The sequence below is a fragment of the Rhineura floridana genome, chromosome 3, assembly GCF_030035675.1.
Source record: "Rhineura floridana isolate rRhiFlo1 chromosome 3, rRhiFlo1.hap2, whole genome shotgun sequence".
Classification (NCBI taxonomy): Eukaryota; Metazoa; Chordata; class Lepidosauria; order Squamata; family Rhineuridae; genus Rhineura; species Rhineura floridana.
The window spans coordinates 62,941,234-62,959,304 of NC_084482.1; the positions used below are offsets into that span (position 1 = coordinate 62,941,234).

The window sequence follows — 18,071 nt, forward strand, 5'->3', positions numbered from 1 at the left end:
CACTGTTTCATACTCTACCTGAAGTTCCACTCTTTTATTTATCTCTGTGCATTGCTTTGTGAGGGCCTGGCCCTGAAAAGTGGCTAATAAATAACTGGAATAAATAAATAAAGTGAGTAGCTCCTATGTGGTTGAAAGAATGTTCAAATGAACCAGTCATGTGGATAGGGACAATTGAGTGGGTCTTTCCCACAAAAGCAGTACTGATTTAATGGGAAAGAGCCACACAATTGTTCCCCTGATGCTTGGCTAGGTCTCACATGGCTGGGAGAGCATCTAGACGGCACCCAAATCTCAGCTACTCTTGAATTCTGGAACCCTGCTGAAAAGCCATGGGGTTCTTCTGGAGATATTCCTTATTCTCTTTACTAAAAACATAACATGTCAACAACTTTCAGGATGATGGATGAAATCTCTTAAGAGGTCCTACATCTTAAGATAGACTTAGTGTGAACTCTTGAGGCAGCCTGCAGAGTTCCTTGATGTACTGTTGCTTTAAACCCCTCTATCCCTGCTGTGAGTTTGGATGGAATTATAACAGGTTTTCACTCCACAGCTGTTCTTAGAAACATGTCAGTACTGTCAACAAATATTCCATGAGAATATGGAGTTGGTTACAGACCACACTGGGATTCCCAGCTAAAGCCCCAGAATGTTTTGGACTGAGTTTCTTCACCCTTCTTTTAGTTCTCTATAGATTTTTCTGTTATAAGCACTGCAAGTCCACACTGGCTGGTCTTTGAAATAAGGAGTTGTTCCTACAGTTGAATTTTGCAGCTCTTCCTTTTTTTAAACTGGTGGCAGAGGACTCTCAAAAAGGACAATCTCTGTTAACACTGGAGCCCATTATTAGCAAAGCAGAGATGTGAAGTACTGGGTCAGGGATTTCAGAATTCCAGATAAATTGTTGTCAGAGTTCAGCCCTTCCCAGAACTCAAACCTGACGTTTCCTCAGAGAATGAGCAAGGAAAGTAGGACTGCCAGTGACCCTGAAGAGCTAATGGATCTGAATATCCCTGCTCCAGGACTGGAGCTGCCCTCATCAGCTGCCTGGGTTCCTGGCCAGCTCTCAGACTGAACCCCCCATTCTTCCCCAGGGCCACCGAAGCAAAGGTGATAGAAGCCAGGCAGAAGCTTCAGAGCCACAGCCAAAGTGCCCTGCTAAATATATGTGAGGCTTCTCAAGGGGAGGAGAAAGCATGGATCACTTGCTTGGATAAGGACCTGGCTAAAAGCCAGGAAGGGGTAGAGCCTCCAGCTCCTATATAAGCTCCCAGTTTGAGCAGCTTCATTACTGAAGCAACAGCTCTCCTCCAAGCTCCAGCCTTCATGACATGGGGAAATGGTCAGTTGCACAGTTTTTCATTCTTCTCTCTAAAAGAATACATACATTACATGCCCAGGTCTTTTGCATCAGTATTTTGTTTGCTATAGGGGCCACAGGCCGGGCCGGCACCAGATAACAGTGGGCCATCGAAGGTGGTAGTGACATGGTGGCAGTACTGCTGCTGGGGGCTTAAATAGGCCTGGACATGTCAGTGTGTTAGCATGTACACACCTGCCATCACCCAAGATGGCAGGGTGTGTGTGTTAAATGCCCCCACTGCCATCTTGGGTGATGGTAAGTATGTGCCTGCAGCGTACTGATGGGACAGTGTGGGAAGTGGCACGGCTAGCCTGTGAGGTGGGGAGTGTTGCCTGAGTGGCTGGTTCCCACTTCGCGATCTGTGCCAGCATTGGGTCATAGGGTGCACGCTCTGTGACCCAGTGCTAGTGCGGATCACAGAGCGGGAGCTACATTTAACAAGCCCCAGCTGCCCCTGTCACCTAAGGGGCTCTTGGCTAGTGCCCAACCTGGCTGCCTGCTGGCACTGGGCCTGGCCAAAGGCTGGCCACTTACATGCTGCCAAAGTAGAAGAAACTCATTGCCAAAAAAAAAAAAAAGACAGAGACTCACATAAATATATTCATTGCCAAAAAAGAGGACAAAGGAGGACAGAGATTTGCATAAAATTTGCATTTGCTAATGTATATATTGCAAATTTAGAAATAATTACTATAACTTAAATAGAAATGAGATGGTAAAAGAACATAAAAGCCCTGCTGGAAACAGACCAAAGGCTATCTAGTTTAGTATTCTGTTTCTCCCAGCAGCCAGAGAGATGCCTATGGGAAGCCTGCAAGTAAGGCATGAGGACCATGTCCTCCCTTTTGCACTCGTATTCCAGCAACTGGTATTCAGGGACATGCTGTCTCTGATCCTAGGGGCAGCATAGGGCCATCATGACTAGTAGCCACTGACCGCTTTATCCTCCATGCATTTTTTTTAATTGAAGGGGTGTTCGACTCTATGAGCTCTGACCCATCTGTCTTCTGAAGGAGTGTGCGGCCCCCCAAACAGGTTTTCTTTCTCAGCTGGTATTCTAAAAAAATCTTTTAACGTATGCTGCCATTCAGTTGTCAAGATTTCCTTAATAATCTCTTGAGGACTAAAAATTTACCTAGAATTAAAATATAGTATTACTCTCACACCCCCAAAGGCTGTAGGACATGCATAAATACTCACAATATTGTATGCTTCCTATCCTTGCTTGAACTGGGAGAGGCACAATATCTCATAAACTGAAAAATATTCACCTCTAATTGCAGGCTGAAATAAATCATGGTGCTAATGACTTAAGTTAGGAATTTCTGGCTGTTTGCCTCAGAGGGTAGAGAGCACTTTCAAATAGTATTGCTCCATTTATCACAGCCTTACATATTATTCAGGTTTGGAACAAATGCCCTATTCTGACTCAATGTCCTTCAGCTCACTAGAATATTATTTTATGTAAGCCAGCACTGGCCTCTCAGTGCCCTTGTCAGAGAGAAATTATAAAGCTGTCTTTCTTTCTTTTTCTCATGTTGATCCCTACTATGCAAAGCTACTCTAAAATAACAATTTTCTTCCAGAGGTTGACACTTGTGAATGTTTGTTATATGGGTGCTTTTGGAGGGAAACTTTAAGGTTGCTTCTAGGATGCCCTGTTTATTCAGCATTCATCCTGATTTGTTTGCATTGAGGTTATAAGACATCGTGTCAAGCAAATGTCAGACCACACTTTCCAATGAATTTTACCATCTCTTTCCTTAGCACAAAAAGCCAGTATTTGGGGGGGGGGACTCCAAACCAACTTTAATTGGGCAACCTGAATTTGCCAGTACGTGAGTGAATCCTGTCTGAAAATAGCAACAGCCTGGAAGCACCCTAAGTCTCCTGTTAAAGCAGAAGGTGACGCAGATGCAGTTCTATCCCCATCCTGTTTTCTGCCCGTCTCCTTCACCTGCTGTGGTGAGCAGGACTCCAGGTATTCTCCAGGGCTAATGAGGGAGAAGGCAGGACAACAGGACTGGGAAGGATATAGGCAGAAGGAGTTGTGGCTAACTCATCTCCTGCTTCAACAGGATGTGCAAGTGGCACTGCAGCAACTCTAGTTCCCTATACCCACAGCTTTAGGAGGTAGTCAAGTCACATAATGGCTCTCCAACCAAACATTTTCAGAGGCCTGTGGCAGATGCCGATGAAGCCCCAGGATGGGTATATGGCCTTGCCGGTATCAGCCTCAATGTGCAATCATCACATTATCTACACTACCTAAACTAGACGCTCAGCAAGGATTTCAAAAACAAAAATCAATGTATTGCTCTGCTTAAAGTACAGGTACTGATGATTCTTTTCTTGAGCATCACTGTAACCGTCCATTTTTTCAGGGATAAAGGCATTTTTCCACACAGTCCCCCTCCATTGTTGTTTCCTCAGCTGTCACACAGCAGTTAGAGGTCACTTGGCCTCCTAAAGTTAGGCTACCTTTGTCTTTGACCAGAAGCATTTAGCTTATGGGCTCATCTACAAGGTGGTTTAGTGTGTGTTTGGTGCTACTCACATCCCTTTTTAATTTGCATGGTTCACATGACATTATTTGCAAACAGAAGCTATCACGCAGTTTCCTGTAACTCCGTACTAACCCAATCCATTGATTATACGAAAAGGGAAGGAAAAAAGTCTTCACTCCGTACCTCTAACGCTTGCAGACACTTTGCTCCAATGCTTAGGTGGATGTGTCAACCGTTCTCTTCTCCACGCCCACTCCGTCCTCCTCCCTTGGTTCATTTCATTTCCTGTGGGCTGACAAACAACTTCCGGCTGCTCTCCCCCATTCTGCAAGCCTTTTTTATGTTGCTGCAAAAGGTAACTTATTTTTCTTTCCCCCCTAACTTGTGCATAAAAGCATAACACTGCTCAAACAAAGATTTGTATTTCAGCTGTATTGTACCAGTGAAAATACAAATCGTATTTCCGGGTTGTTTTTTTTTTTTTAAATGAAACTGATAGAACAAACTGAGCATGCTCGGTTGCCAGGTAACCAGAGGGAGTGGAAATGTTAAATTAGAGGGTGAGGTCATTAGGAAATGGCGTGATTGATCCTTGCCTTCAGTGTGAATAGGAAACAGCGTGTTTGCAGCTGGCATTGAGCCCTTACTGTGGACGGTGCAAACAGAAAACAGAAGTAAAAACAGCAGCTTTTGTATGAAGTAATGCTCCTATGGGGACAAGCCCTTCAATGCTACTGTATGTCTTTGAACCATGAAAGCCAGTGATTTGTTTCTGTACTAACAAAAGAGGATGAAACCTGAAGTTCAGAGGATTCTAACAAGAATGATTATTTTCTCCAGACTTGAGCTGATCTTGAAACATCCCAGGTCAGTAGGAACACTGTACACTTCCATTAGCTGACACATTGGAAGAAAGCACCATGTTTCCAAGTACTCCATGTCAGCCTACAAAATCAGTTGGACTCAGGTCACTCAGATGCTTTCAGTGGACAAAAGTTAAAGCAGGTAGAACAGTCCCCACACTCTTGGCTAATCTGTTGGAAGGACATTCTGCCAAACATTTGTCATATTTTTTCCTGATTTGTAGCTATAGATATAAAATCAGTAAAAGACTTCTGTCCTCTACTGCTTCATCTATCCAGATCAATATTGTATGAATGCTGATGAGAATTAATTTCCAGACTGGCATACAAAGAGAGTTCAGACTCCCGTTCTCATGTGAAACACAAAGCTGGGTAGAAGAAGCTAGCCTCTAATAACTGAATCAATTCAGTTCAGTTCAATTATTGGATGATTTGTTGCCTCTCCTTTTAAGCAAAAAGAACCAGACATTTAAAGCACTTTCAATGCACATATAAATCAAATTACTTCTCCCAAATAATCATGGGACAGTGGTTTGTTAAGGTTGCTGGGAATTTGTAGTTCTGTGAGGGGGCAACCGCAGTTCCCAGGATTCTTTGGGGGAAGTTATGTGATTTAAATGTGTATTGGATGTGTTTTAAATGTATGGTGTGGATCTGCTATATTTCCCTTCTTTCCAAAATGAGGAGAGTAGATGAGGCTGGTAACATGAGAAATTCACCAATGCAGACTGTCAGTATGTTTAAGAGGACTGACTAATCTCTCTCTAAATTGAAGGCAATAAAATTAAGGAGACCAGCATTCTGGACTAATAAGTGTTTAAGTCACATGTTATCCCCATAGATGAAAAATTAGTCCTAAATATTAAGTCTGGAGTATATGTTCATGCAAATACAATTAGGAACAAATGCAAATCTGGATTACAGTTCACCCTTCATAACACTGAGATATAATGTCTATGCAGGTATTCCCCCTCAGATGATTACAGCTATGTGAGGGTGGAGGGTAGGGCTGTATTTGCTGGCCCCTTCCCTGTGTTGCATCCTGGCTCCCCAACCTTCCATGTGCTGAAGAGGAATGTCTGAAGTTCTACACACAATTGTGTAGAATGTCTCTGTCTTCACACAATTCAGAACCCTGACCACACAGGGTTCTTCTAAATCATGGAGGAAGCCTCTACACATAAAGCAGACTCCTTGTTTCAGCGTTCCTCCTCCAACATGTGGAATGTGCGGGGACTGGGTGCCAGGGATGTGACAGAAGGGACAGCAAACATGGCCCCACTTTTCCCAATAAAATTGTAACTGCATTTTATTTAACAAAATTTGTACACTGCTTAATTATAAATAAAACCTCTAAGCCGTTTATAAAAAACATAAAATATGCATTAAATAGTTAATAAAAGTCAAGGTTAAAACAAGTTTTTAAAAAATCAAAATAGAAATAAAATCAACAGTTAAAAATATCTATGATAAACTAAATTTATAGATTAAAAATGTCTGGATAAACAATACAATAGAACTTCTCTTAGTAAACTTGTTTAAGATCACACATAAGGAGAAAAACCTTAAAAGGGTTTAAGATTAAAATAAGACTTCACTAGATTGCTTCAAATCAGTTGGGTTACCCCATCTTGAATAAAAATTCTGTCATGCACAGACAAAGCCAGATTAAGGAGTGGGTGGGGCCAAAACAGTAATATTTTGGGGAAAGGTTTAGAGAAAATAGTGTTCTATATCTTTACAAAGAAAGTCCATTGTTCTATACACTCTCCTCAAGATATTAGTCATCATTTCCACACATCTTTGTAGCATCATCCAACCATGTTATTAAGTCCTACTGTGTTGACTGTTGTTTACTCTTAAGTAAGCATGAATAGGATTACAGCCTTAATCTGGCTTTGACCATGGACAAAGAATTGTATAATTCCTATTTAAGATGGAATAACCTAACTGATATATATAGTAGAAGTTTTTCTATGGCTGAAAAAACACTATCTTGGTATCTTGCTTGCCCTCTGTGCTACAATGTCTGTGTGTATTTAAGGGATCCTTGACAGTAATATAAAACCATTAATATTAACTATTAATATCTTGCTGTCTTTGACTTCATCATTTAAAGTACAGTAGAGTTTTAAAATACAATGAAGTGCTTTGCATATTCATTTTACTGTCACTGGGGTGGAGATATTGCTTCATTATTCTTGTTAAAGAAATGCCAGTTATGTGGCACCCAAAATGGAAAAAGAATGTACGGGCCATCTAGTTCTGTCAGCAGATCAGCAGCACTAGTCTACTTCCCTTTGGTAGTTAGTTAGCAGCAATTATTCTGTAGACATGAGTAAAGTAAATCTTCTGGCCCGCTATTTCCCCCCGTAATTGCTCAGAAACATGCCATAGTTACATACTTTGTCCCTGATTCCTGCAGCTGCTTTACATACTTGCCTGGCTAAACACTGAGTTACCTACTATGCGCTGAGTCACTGCTGAGACTGGGTTGCCTCTGGGAGAATATCCAGATCCTTGGCAAATCCCTTTCTGCATCAATCTGGTTGACTAATCCTTTGTTCTAACCCAGTATGAATCATGATTGGAGAAGGAATCCCAGCACACCCTTCTTATATCCCTGAGGGGTGTTTTTTTTATGAAAATAGGCCAGAACTGACACTCTTCACCACCTAGATAGAGAACTGAGGTGAATCACAGGCTTCAACAATGATGCAAGCGAATCAACATCAACAAAGAACAAAAATATCTCGGGACTTGGAGAGAGATGAGGCTGGATCATTCAATAGGCAGGAGATGCCTTATTATCCATAATGTATAGCCTAAGAGGATTCAGTTTTGAACTAGGTATCTATCAGAGGAAAACTCAGGTATTTTAGAATCAGTTTAAGTATGAGTTACATGCTTTGTTCATAAAGAGAGATCACAGACAAGGCCTGTTCCTGGGTACTGATAAAGCTAGGTAAGATATAGCACCCTGTGATCATTGGAGGAACTGCAAGATTTTTGGGGGTTTTGTCACCTATTTTGGGGCCTGTGTAACTCTGTAGGATCAAATTGAAAACAATGAGTTTATCACTTTATTTTGTGGTAACTTCCAGTGGGGTAATGATGTTGCAGGTAAAGTGGACACTAGTTCACAAAAGGTTCTGCTATAATAAATCAGTTTGTTCTTAAGGTGCCACAAGACCCTTTCTTATTTTATGAATTTGGAGAGTCTAGTAGTTTGCTGCTAATAGCAAAATGGTGGGTTCTAAAAACAACAACCATAGGCAACTCTTCCTATTCTATTAAAGTATGTTCCCAGCATTGCACCATGTGCTGATTTAGTACAGCCGTAATAAAGGAGAAGCACAGAGAGCATATGGGAAGAGTCTCTAATTAAATGGTTCAAGTGTGAGAAGGGCCAGCGCTAATGGCTAATCTCTCTATAAGAACTGACAAGAATGGGAGGTTGACCATTGTCCTCCTCAGTGCATGTGCATTTCACAGTTCTTGGGAGTGCATCAAAGCAACTCTGAATTCTTTAGCTAACACCACGTTTTGTGGGAAGCATCCAGTCTCCTACAAGTAGGTTGTTTAAATGCATGTTAGACAATGTTGTGAAACTCTCCCTGAATTACAAAGTGAAGTGTTCTCCAAGTACCCTCTTCCATTTATTGATGTGACAGAATTCTTACTGCAATGGTGCCGGACTTTGCTTACGAATCTACTGAAAATGCAGTGAGGGATGGTAGGTAGTGAGAATGCAAAGCCTTGTAGGAAACCCCAAACCCTCCCTGCCCTGGTTTCCCTGGTCTGCTCACATGGTGGAGTTTGGATACTGCACCCAGCCCACCTCCTTGTACGCAGCAGTCACATGAGTGTAGATGAGGCTCTTCATCTTGGCCCAGGCTCTCTGAACCTCTGGAGAGGTGAACTCATTGGCATATTCTTCAGCAAGCACTTCCAGCATAACACCAGTGAGAATCTGTGAGGAGAAGAAGCAAAAGCAGCAATAAAACCAGATCGTGAAACCCCTCTGTAAAAGTGCAGGAAAATAAAAAGGTGCTTGGCTGGTGCTGGAAAAGAGGAGGCCACAAGAGGCTACCCAGAGAAGAGCCTAAAAAGACTGTCATAATGCATGGGATGATTGATGTAGAAGCAGACGTTCCTTCAGGTGCCTGAGTCTCAAGCCATGTAGGGCTTTTAAAGCTAAGCATTTTGAAGTGGACTTCATCATGGACTGGAAGAGTTCTTTCAGCACACAAGATATATTCCTAGTATCTAGAAGCTTCAAGTACAACTCATTGCACAAGTCCAATTTGGAGGTTACTAAATAATGAAGGCCAGGCCATCTCTAAGGAGAGGCTGCATCTGGCATACTGTTTGGTCAGAGACACAAAATAAAATAAATTCCAATGTACTAGAGATCCAAAATAAAAGAAAAGGGAGCAGTCATTTAGGCTGTGAACACACTAGTCGCCAGAACAAAGCGTTTCCATTGGCCACACCTGGAGGGGGAATGGGTTTGTCTGTGGATCAGTTGCAAAATCTCTTTAAAGACAAATTTTTAAAAAGCACACTTGAGCTGCTTCCACCAGGTTTTACAGTAAAAAGGGGTGTGTGTGTGACTAGCATCGTATGCCCTTGTTTTCAGAAGAGAGAGGTGGAAATGCATTGGAACTGGCAGAACAGTGAGTGTGCTTCTACTCATAATATCTCATCAGTGGTCCATTCAGTCTAGTATCATGTGTCTGATAGCCAAATCTGGATGTTTCTGAAGTCATAACAACAAAAGTACTATAACCACATAATGTCCTGAATGTACTCCTGTGACCTGTCCATTCTCAGTATTTGGCATTTTAAGGCATTTAAGAGCTATGTTAACCCTTAAAATATATTGTGGCATGAGCTCTCATACACTAGAGCCCACTTCACTGAACAACTAAATTAATATCTAGTAATGTTCACTACTCGCTATTCTCTGAGAGTGAAAGGAAGTACACTGAATTCTCTTAGACATGGGGAATATTAGTGGAAGTGGAAAGGCTATTGTACCTCCATCCCAAGCATGAAGCACCCATGAAACATCTCTCTTCTGATCTTAAAGCATTTGTCAGACACTATTTTAAGCTTGAGAACAGCTCCACTACTGACTTGGGAAATGACAAACTCACAGCTGTTTCCTGCAGCATTGGACCCACAACAGCAAGATATGGTGGGGAGGCAGGCCCTAAAAAATGAAGAAGCGTATGGTCCCAGCTCACTTCCCTTCTGTTCTCTCTATCATAGACATTCCCACTTGGGTACCTCAAATAATTTCATCTTCCACCCCCATGTATTCATACTGGAAGGAACCATCTCTGAGACCTGAAGATGAAAGCAGGACAGTTCAAAACAGGCACAAGTGGAATGAATACAAATGTAAGAAATTAGTGTCCATAGTCAGTTGGTGTGAACAAGATGGGTGGTATTCAATGATAGTTCTCCTCAGAGTAGACCCTTTGAAGTTAATAAACATGACTAACTTTGGTTCATTAATTTTAATGGGTCCTGCGAGTAGGACTTAATTAACTAAAACCCCAGCGCGTAAACGGCTCCTGAGTTTTAGTGGAGAGAAACCTTCATCAGATGTGGGATGACCACACAACAAAATTATGTATTTATTCCTACACTGAGATTTATGTCTTCCAGAATCCTGAAAGAATTAAATCAACAAATTGGGACTACACTGAATTCTTATGTTTCTGAGAACTCACAACACAACTGCATCGGTAAATTAATCTCAGTTGTTTTTGAATTGTATCTTTACATGCAGGGTAGCCTCTGAACACTATCTGAGTCTTACATTTATGTTCCTTCTACAGGTGTTTGTTTTGACTTTTTATCTTTATATTTAATTACAGCATTTACCTATATACATTGCTTGGGTCACACTCTTTGCAATACAAAAATGTATATAAATTTACATTATACTATATATATAAATTTACAATATATATAAATTTACAAAATTTATATTTTCTTGTTTATCAGCTGGAATTTTATATAGGGCACATCCACACAGCAGTTTAATGTGAATCCAGAGCTATTCATGCCTTCACAGGGTTTTTTTTGCATCCACATGACATGTTCCTCATTCAGATGCCAGCCCACATTTTTTTGCCATTGAATTTGCATTTTCCTGATCTGCTGATAATCCAACAAAGGAAGTAAGTCCTGCATAAATTCACACTTTGCCCGACTGTGGACACACACAAGCGCATTGTGACTTTTTATGGGTGGTTCGTTGTATGTGAGATGCCATTTCACTGGGTGCTCTCTGTCACCACATCTCCTACTTTCGTGTGCTTCTCACCTGTGTCCAGCCCAGTCACTTTGTTTCCAACAGCCCAAAAGACAAGAGCATGCCTAACTGTACTAGTACTTTCACATGACAATGATATATATTTATTTTTGATTCATCTGTTCTGCACAGAACGGCTCATGCAGGAAACAGTTGCATTAAAAATAAAAAGCAAATCCACGGGTATAAAATTAGCTATGCTCATAAATTCATTTACAAGATATCTCCCGCAAACAGCTCATCTCTGCCCTTTGTGAGCTCATGAAGAGGGAGACCTATTGGTGGTTTTATTTTATTATTTTTATAATAAATCTGATCCTTTGCAAACCTGATATATTTAATTGTTTTTATAACTAAATCACAGGGAACTGATTACTTAAGAAATAATAACTAGCCAGCCAGAATAGACAACCAGCACAGAACTGCTCTTTGTCTTTTTTTAAAAATCTGCTATATTTGAAGTCTTTCCTTTAACCATTAATGAACAAAGGCTTGACTATGTCTTTTTACCTTAAAGTAGACTGGTTCAACTTTGTGCTTGACAGCATGTGCCTTGCCCACCAAGGCTAGAACGGAGGAGACCTTTTCTGAATCGTAGATGTTCTCCACCACACTGTTAATAGCCCCCATGACCCGCCTGGCGTGTTTACGCAGTTGCAGGCTCCTTTCCATCTCTAGCGGATCCTCCATGTGCTTGAATTGGCTGAAGTACTGCTTGGCAGATGGGAAGTTGACAAAAAACCTGTATAATGCAGTTCAGGAGAAAAAGCAAAGCAAAGTCAATCTGAGAGAAATATGTTAAAATACCAGGGGATCTGACAATGACAACCAGGCACCATACTACCTATATCACCAGGGCAGTATGCTGATACTAAACTCTGTGGAACTATGACATGACTACTGTAACTTTCAGCCCAATAGGAATCAGGTGAACAGATAAGTTAATGTGTGTTTTAAGGGACTCTAAAGAGTCAATGGGAAAGCATTCAGAAATGGTACACCCCCCCACACAATGGTACAGTCTATTTTATCACCTTGTTCTGCTGTCTGTGTGTCTCAGGTCTCTATCTGATTGCCATAGGGTGTGTATAGACATGCACAATTATTATCATTAGTGACTGCAAAGACTCTGGGCAAGACTGGGTGAGTGTGTGCAAATTGTGCTGGAGGAAGGAATGCTTCTCTGGATCAAAAAGAATGTTGAAGAACATTTTGCCCACACCATTCAGGAGAACTCATCATTACATCTTACAGGTGCTGGACACAGTCAGTTTGTTGGACAGGAAGCAGCAGCTGGAACCACTCATCTGGGCAGGTGAACTGTTCACCCAGCCCTATCTGCCTGCTGTTGTTCTCCTGGAAACCTCCCTCTCTGCCTGATAACACCAGACTTTACACCAAGGGAAGAAAGGAAACATTTTACTTCGGGCTTGCAGAAATCTGCTTGCCGTGTCCAGCATTTGGCATTTTTGAAGAACTGACTGCTGCTTATATTTTGGTTCTGTTCTGACAGTGTATTTTATAATATATTTTAAATGTAACATTTATGTCATCAACATGAATTCCTTATTTGGATTGTTATATTGTGTTTGAATAGTCATTGGACTGTTATTGTAATGTTATATTGATATGTATTTTTTTCTTTTGTTTTGTGAGCCACTTTGGGCACATGTGTGTGGAAAAGTGGCACACAAACAGAATAAATAAATATCAAGAGGAGGCTTACAATGCATTTATATAGCCACTATAGATCATCAACACAACAGACAGTGCTTTTCTATCAGACAGTTTTGCCTGAAACAGAATATTTTCAGTGGAGACAGTTCACACATTTAGCTCAGCTGTGAGTCATTGCATGATGGGGTATTAAGCAACTTGGAAAAGTTACTTTTTTGGACTACAACTCCCATCAGCCCCAGCCAGCGCATGCTGGCTGGGGCTGATGGGAGTTGTAGTTCAAAAAAGTAACTTTTCCAAGCTCTGAATGTGTGAATGAGCCCTTAATTTGAAATAGGGTGGTGGGCCAATACATGACCAGGAGAAGTAAGGATGCAGCAATTGTGGTTTGACCTGGAGATCTAGTGGAGTCAGCTCATCATAGTACAGCAGTGATCAGGAACCTTTTTCAGCCCAAGGACTAGATTCCCAGAGCCACATGCCAGTGGCGGGTGGAGCCAAAGGCAAAAGTGGGTGAGGCAACAAATGTGACTCTTACCCTTTGTGCAGCAGACTACATTCCAAGCAGCCACAAGTTGGAGGTTTTTACACCCCTCCCTCACACTTCATCCAGGCAAGAAAGATGTATTGTCACAGTTCAAGAACACAACCAGGCAAAAGCACTACAATGGGATGTGGGGCAGGGCTGGTGAGGGGTGTGGCCTGGGGAGAGCGGATGCGGCCTGGGAGAATCCTGAAGGCTGGATAGAGAGGCCTGGAGGGCTGTATTCAGGCCCTGGGCCAGAGGTTCTTACCTCTGATGTAGAGCATTTGCAGCCAGAATTGCTTCTTTGTTGCTTAGGCAGTATGGTGTAGTGCAGAGGTGGAGAGCCTTTTCTGGCCAGAGGACCAGATCTTCATTTCCCTGATCCCTGGCGTGCCAAAGGTGACAGGTGGGCAGGGCCGCCCATGTATCAATCACATGACATAGTAATGTCAGGTGATGCTTCCATTTGAAGCCCCAATTTTTGGGACTTCAAAGTAAACTGAAGGCATGCTCTAACATGCCCAGGATGGGAGCACACCTTCAAATGCCTCCCCTTCCTCCCAGGGAAGCACGGAGGAGATTGAAGACACCCTCTGATGGGCTAATCAGCTGAAGGGTGCATGGGAGTGCTGTGATGTTCCTATATTAATGTATATATGGTAAGTGTTGTTGTTTTAGAAGATACATGGTAAGTGGAGTGAAAGAGGGGGAGTGAATGGGCAGTAGAATGCGAGATGATTGGCTGAGTGTTTTAAAATGGCTGAATGTATAAAAGGGAGAAGAGAAAGCGTGGATTGCTTGGTGGGGTTTGAGAGAGTTGTTTGCCAGGAGAGCGTGAAGGAGGAGGGAGGTGGAGTTCGGATTAGTATTGAGTAAAACCATATGCTTATGTGCCTTAAGAAGAAATCTTGTTAATCTTGTTAGCTTTGTTATCTTTAATAAATACTTAATTTGGTTTACCAAAGGCCTGATCCTTGGCTGGAGTTTCACAGACCAGAAGGGAGGGTAAGGTAATGACCAAGGCTGAAGGGGAACTGTAACAAATGGTGGCAGCGGTGAAGAGAATAAAAAACCAGTATTCAGAGTCTCTGGGAATACTAGTATTGGGACGTTACTGGTGGTTGCCTAGCAGGGGGATCTGTTGAGATCTGTGCTAGAGCGGATAGGTAAACCATAAGAGAGTGCGGTCCGGACTGGTGGAGTCCCTGGTGGTGCCTAGAGACAGGCAGTAACCACGAGCAGGTAGGAACCTGACAGGGAGAGCCAGGGAAGGACGCATCACAAGTGCAACTTCAAATGTCCCCCCTTCTGCTCTTCTACTTCAGACCTCTATGGTCTGAAGGAGAAGGGAGGACGGGATTGAAGGCACACTCCGATTGGCTCTTCAGCTGATAAGCAGATGGGAGAGTGCTTTCAAACACCCACTCTCATCACTGATGTCAGCTGGTGGGTAGGTGGGTGTGGTTTGGGGAAAATGGTCTCAAGAGCCAAACTGGAACCATTTGACTGGTATGGAGCTTGGAGGTTCCCCACCCCTGGTATAGTGGTTAGAGTCTCTGAGATGAATCAGGGAGAACCAGATTCACATCTTCACCCAACCCTTCAACTTGGAGGGTGACATCCCTCTCATAGCTTTACCTAACTCACAGGTATTTTGTGAGGCCAAGCAAAAGTGTGTGCACGCACATGTGCATGCGCACATGTGCGTGCATAGAATTATGTCCCTCACCATTATGTGGGATAAAATATACAATAAGGAAATGAGCATTATGACCCTGACCCCATCCTTCTTTCAGGGGGCCATGAATCACATTGGTTGATTGGTTGTATGACTCTGGGCCTTCTGGAAATTGTGCCCAACTCATAGCTGCATTATGTATCACTATTTGGGTACATTTCTCTGTGTGTTTTAACAAGCACTTGTTGCACAAAGCAGAGTTGCATTGCTGTAAATCTGACCACAATATATACACATAAACAGTTTGCCATGATCCAGCAAGGAAGGGACAAAGCTCAGTAGCCAAGCACATCCTTTACATACAAAAGGTCACAGATTCAGTCCCTGGTATCTCCAGTGTGGGCTGTGAGAGATTCTTGCCTGAAACCCTGAAGGCTCACTGCCATTCAGTGTCAACAGTACTGAGCTAGATGGACCATTGGTCTGACTTTGTGCAATGCAGCCTCCTAAGCCACTTTCTTCACTTTATGAGAGCCATTTGCTTGTTTATTGATTTCATTCATAGGGTGGTATTCAACTAAATAGTTTTGTGCTTGCAAGGATTACTGCTAACACAACGGGACTTTCCCCCCTATCCTCCCCCCACTTATGCCCTGTGCCATCCCCAAATCTGCTCTGGAAGGTTGGGGGAAATCCCAGAACAGATTTAGGGTATGTGTGGAGGGAGAAGAAGGGGAGAACATTCTGTTGCACAAAATGAAATCCTTGCACTGATGGAAAATTCACTATACCAAATGCAACCCATTGCACGTATATCCTACCTTTCCTCCAAGGGGCCAAAGATGGAATACATGGTTTTCCCCATTTTATCCTCACAACAATCTAATAGGTTAGGGTGAGAGATATAGTGAGTGGTCCAAGATCACCCACTGACTTCTAAGGGTAAGGCTACAGTCCTTTCTATGTCTACCCAGTAAAACTCCTGCTGAATTCAATGGAGCCTGATCCTGGATAAGTGGGGTTAGATTTGCAGCTTTAGTACTTGAAATATATAATGTGTGAGTGAAGCCGAGATCCTTCAGCTATACTCCTGAGCCCTCCACCCTATTCCAAATGTCCGAAATTCTTGAAGAGCCACAGCTACTTCCCTTGCCTGTCGGTGCCTCCAGATATCGTTGGTATGTTGCAAGAGGGATCCAAATGCATACTGGAATTTTAGATTTGTGCAATGAAAGCGGATTAAAGTGCTCTGTCACCCTAGCATAACTAACCCACTTTTAAAAAGAAACAGGCTTTTTTTCCCCGTGTGGAAAACACCAAGGAAATTCATTGAAAAGTATGGATTAACAAATTATTAACAGGAAGATGTGTAAACATCCCGCAAGCAAATCAGGATGAATGCTCATTGCCGTATAACTACTCCATAAATAAATCAGAATTAATGCTCAATAAAGACCAGACATGTGGAGCGTCCAAACTGTCACTAGTTTTGAATGGTATTTAATCACATACCAGCAATTAAAGTTGGTTGCGAGATCTTGTGCAACAAACCTGCTTCCCAAAAACATCAGGCTTTTTGCTATAAGGAAAGTGACATAAAAATGCACTGGAAAGTGTGGAATAACACTTATTTGATGCAACAATCTCCCTGCAATCAAATCAGGATGAATGTTCATTTGTTAGGCTGTGAGCACACTAGTCGCCTACAGCAAAGCGTTTTCATTGGCCACACCTGGAGGGGGAACAGGTTGATCTGCCAATCAGTTGCGAAATCTCTTTGACGCAATTAAAAAAACACACTATACACTCAGGTTGATCCCACCAGGTTTTACAGTAAAAGGGGGCAGGGTTTGACTAGTGTGTGTCCCAGTGGTGTCACTAGGGTTGGTGTCACCCAGTGCGGGGCCTGACGGCCTCACCAACTGGCTGCTGGGACGCCCTGAGCTGGTAGCAGGCCAGCAAGGACATTCCCCCGAGCCCCACCCAGCCCCAGCCGACCACGGGGAGGGGCTTGCCCGTCCACTCACCCAGAGCCTGCTGTTGGCCCGCCACATCGGGGCGCTGAGGGAACCGGCAGGCAGCCGTCTGCCGGGGGCAGAGCCTCCTCCCAACAGATCTTCTCCTCCTCCTGGGACAGCTTCCCCTTCACACGTCCCTCGCTTCCTCTCTGGTCTGGGCTCTGGGCGCCTTTGCGTGGGTTTCGCGCACTCCTGGGTTCTGCGCCAGCCAGATGGGAGCCCCCGTGGCAGCTCTGGGTGTCACCCCTCTCATGATGTCACCTGGGTGCAGTCCGCACCCGCCTAGTGACGCCTCTGGTGTGTCCCCGTTTTCAGAAAAGAGAGGTAGAGATGCACTGGAACAGTGTGTCTCTACCCTTAGTCTGCATTGTCTAATCTGTTCACAAAAAGATCAGGATGAATGCTCAATAAACAGGTCATCTGAAAGCGCCCATAGTCTAACCACTGCCTAAGTTTTGTGCAAGCAAATCAGGATGAATGCTGACTATAAACAGGTTGTCTGGAGGAGCTCTGTATGTGGCACATGAAGGCTGTCCAGGAAATGTTAGCTGCTTGTCCCCTGGTGCCTGCATTGTTTGCACTTCAAACCCCTTGCTACCCCACTACTGAGAAGCAGACTAATTTCCCATTTTATTATGCTCTTCCCACTTGGCTGAATCTCACACAGGAGGCTGCCAGGAAAGCCGTGTGAAGCTGCGAATGGAATAACCGTAGTCCCTGCTGCTTTCCCTAGACATCTGGGATTTATCAGCCAGCCTAAAATAGGTTTTGATGTGTGAAGATTGTGTGGTACCAAAAAGGAAAAAAAAGACTAGAGACTGAGGGATGTGGGTGGAGGATTAAGTTGTTTGTAAGATGAAACAGAAAGAGAACCATTTCTTTTTCTTTTTTTCCTCTTCTGTTTTCTTTCCTTCCCCAAATCAAATCCAAATGCCAGTCTATCAAGTTCACTTTTGACAGAGAAAAGGGTGCACATGTTAAGGGTCTGTTTACTTTTTGACTGCTTTTAATCTTCCAGGTGCTTCTGCATGGGGGTAAAGTGCTCAATACAAACCTGACCAGTAAACAGGACTTTGGTCAATGGACTGTCTAGGAAAAAAACACA

General features: G+C 42.9%; 1 protein-coding gene across 2 annotated transcripts in view; it reads right to left on the reverse strand.

Annotated features, from left to right (window-relative positions):
* CYGB (cytoglobin) overlaps positions 1–18,071 on the reverse strand; it is an 80,994-nt gene that overhangs the window by 24,677 nt on the left and 38,246 nt on the right. Inside the window, exons 2-3 of one of the 2 annotated variants that reach the window (XM_061616320.1) lie at positions 11,578–11,809; positions 8,546–8,709 (exon numbers count right to left, since the gene is read on the reverse strand). In XM_061616320.1, the coding sequence (XP_061472304.1) occupies positions 8,546–8,709; positions 11,578–11,809 (396 nt within the window). The remainder of the gene's footprint in view (positions 1–8,545; positions 8,710–11,577; positions 11,810–18,071) is intronic. The other variant, XM_061616321.1, reaches the window with a different exon arrangement.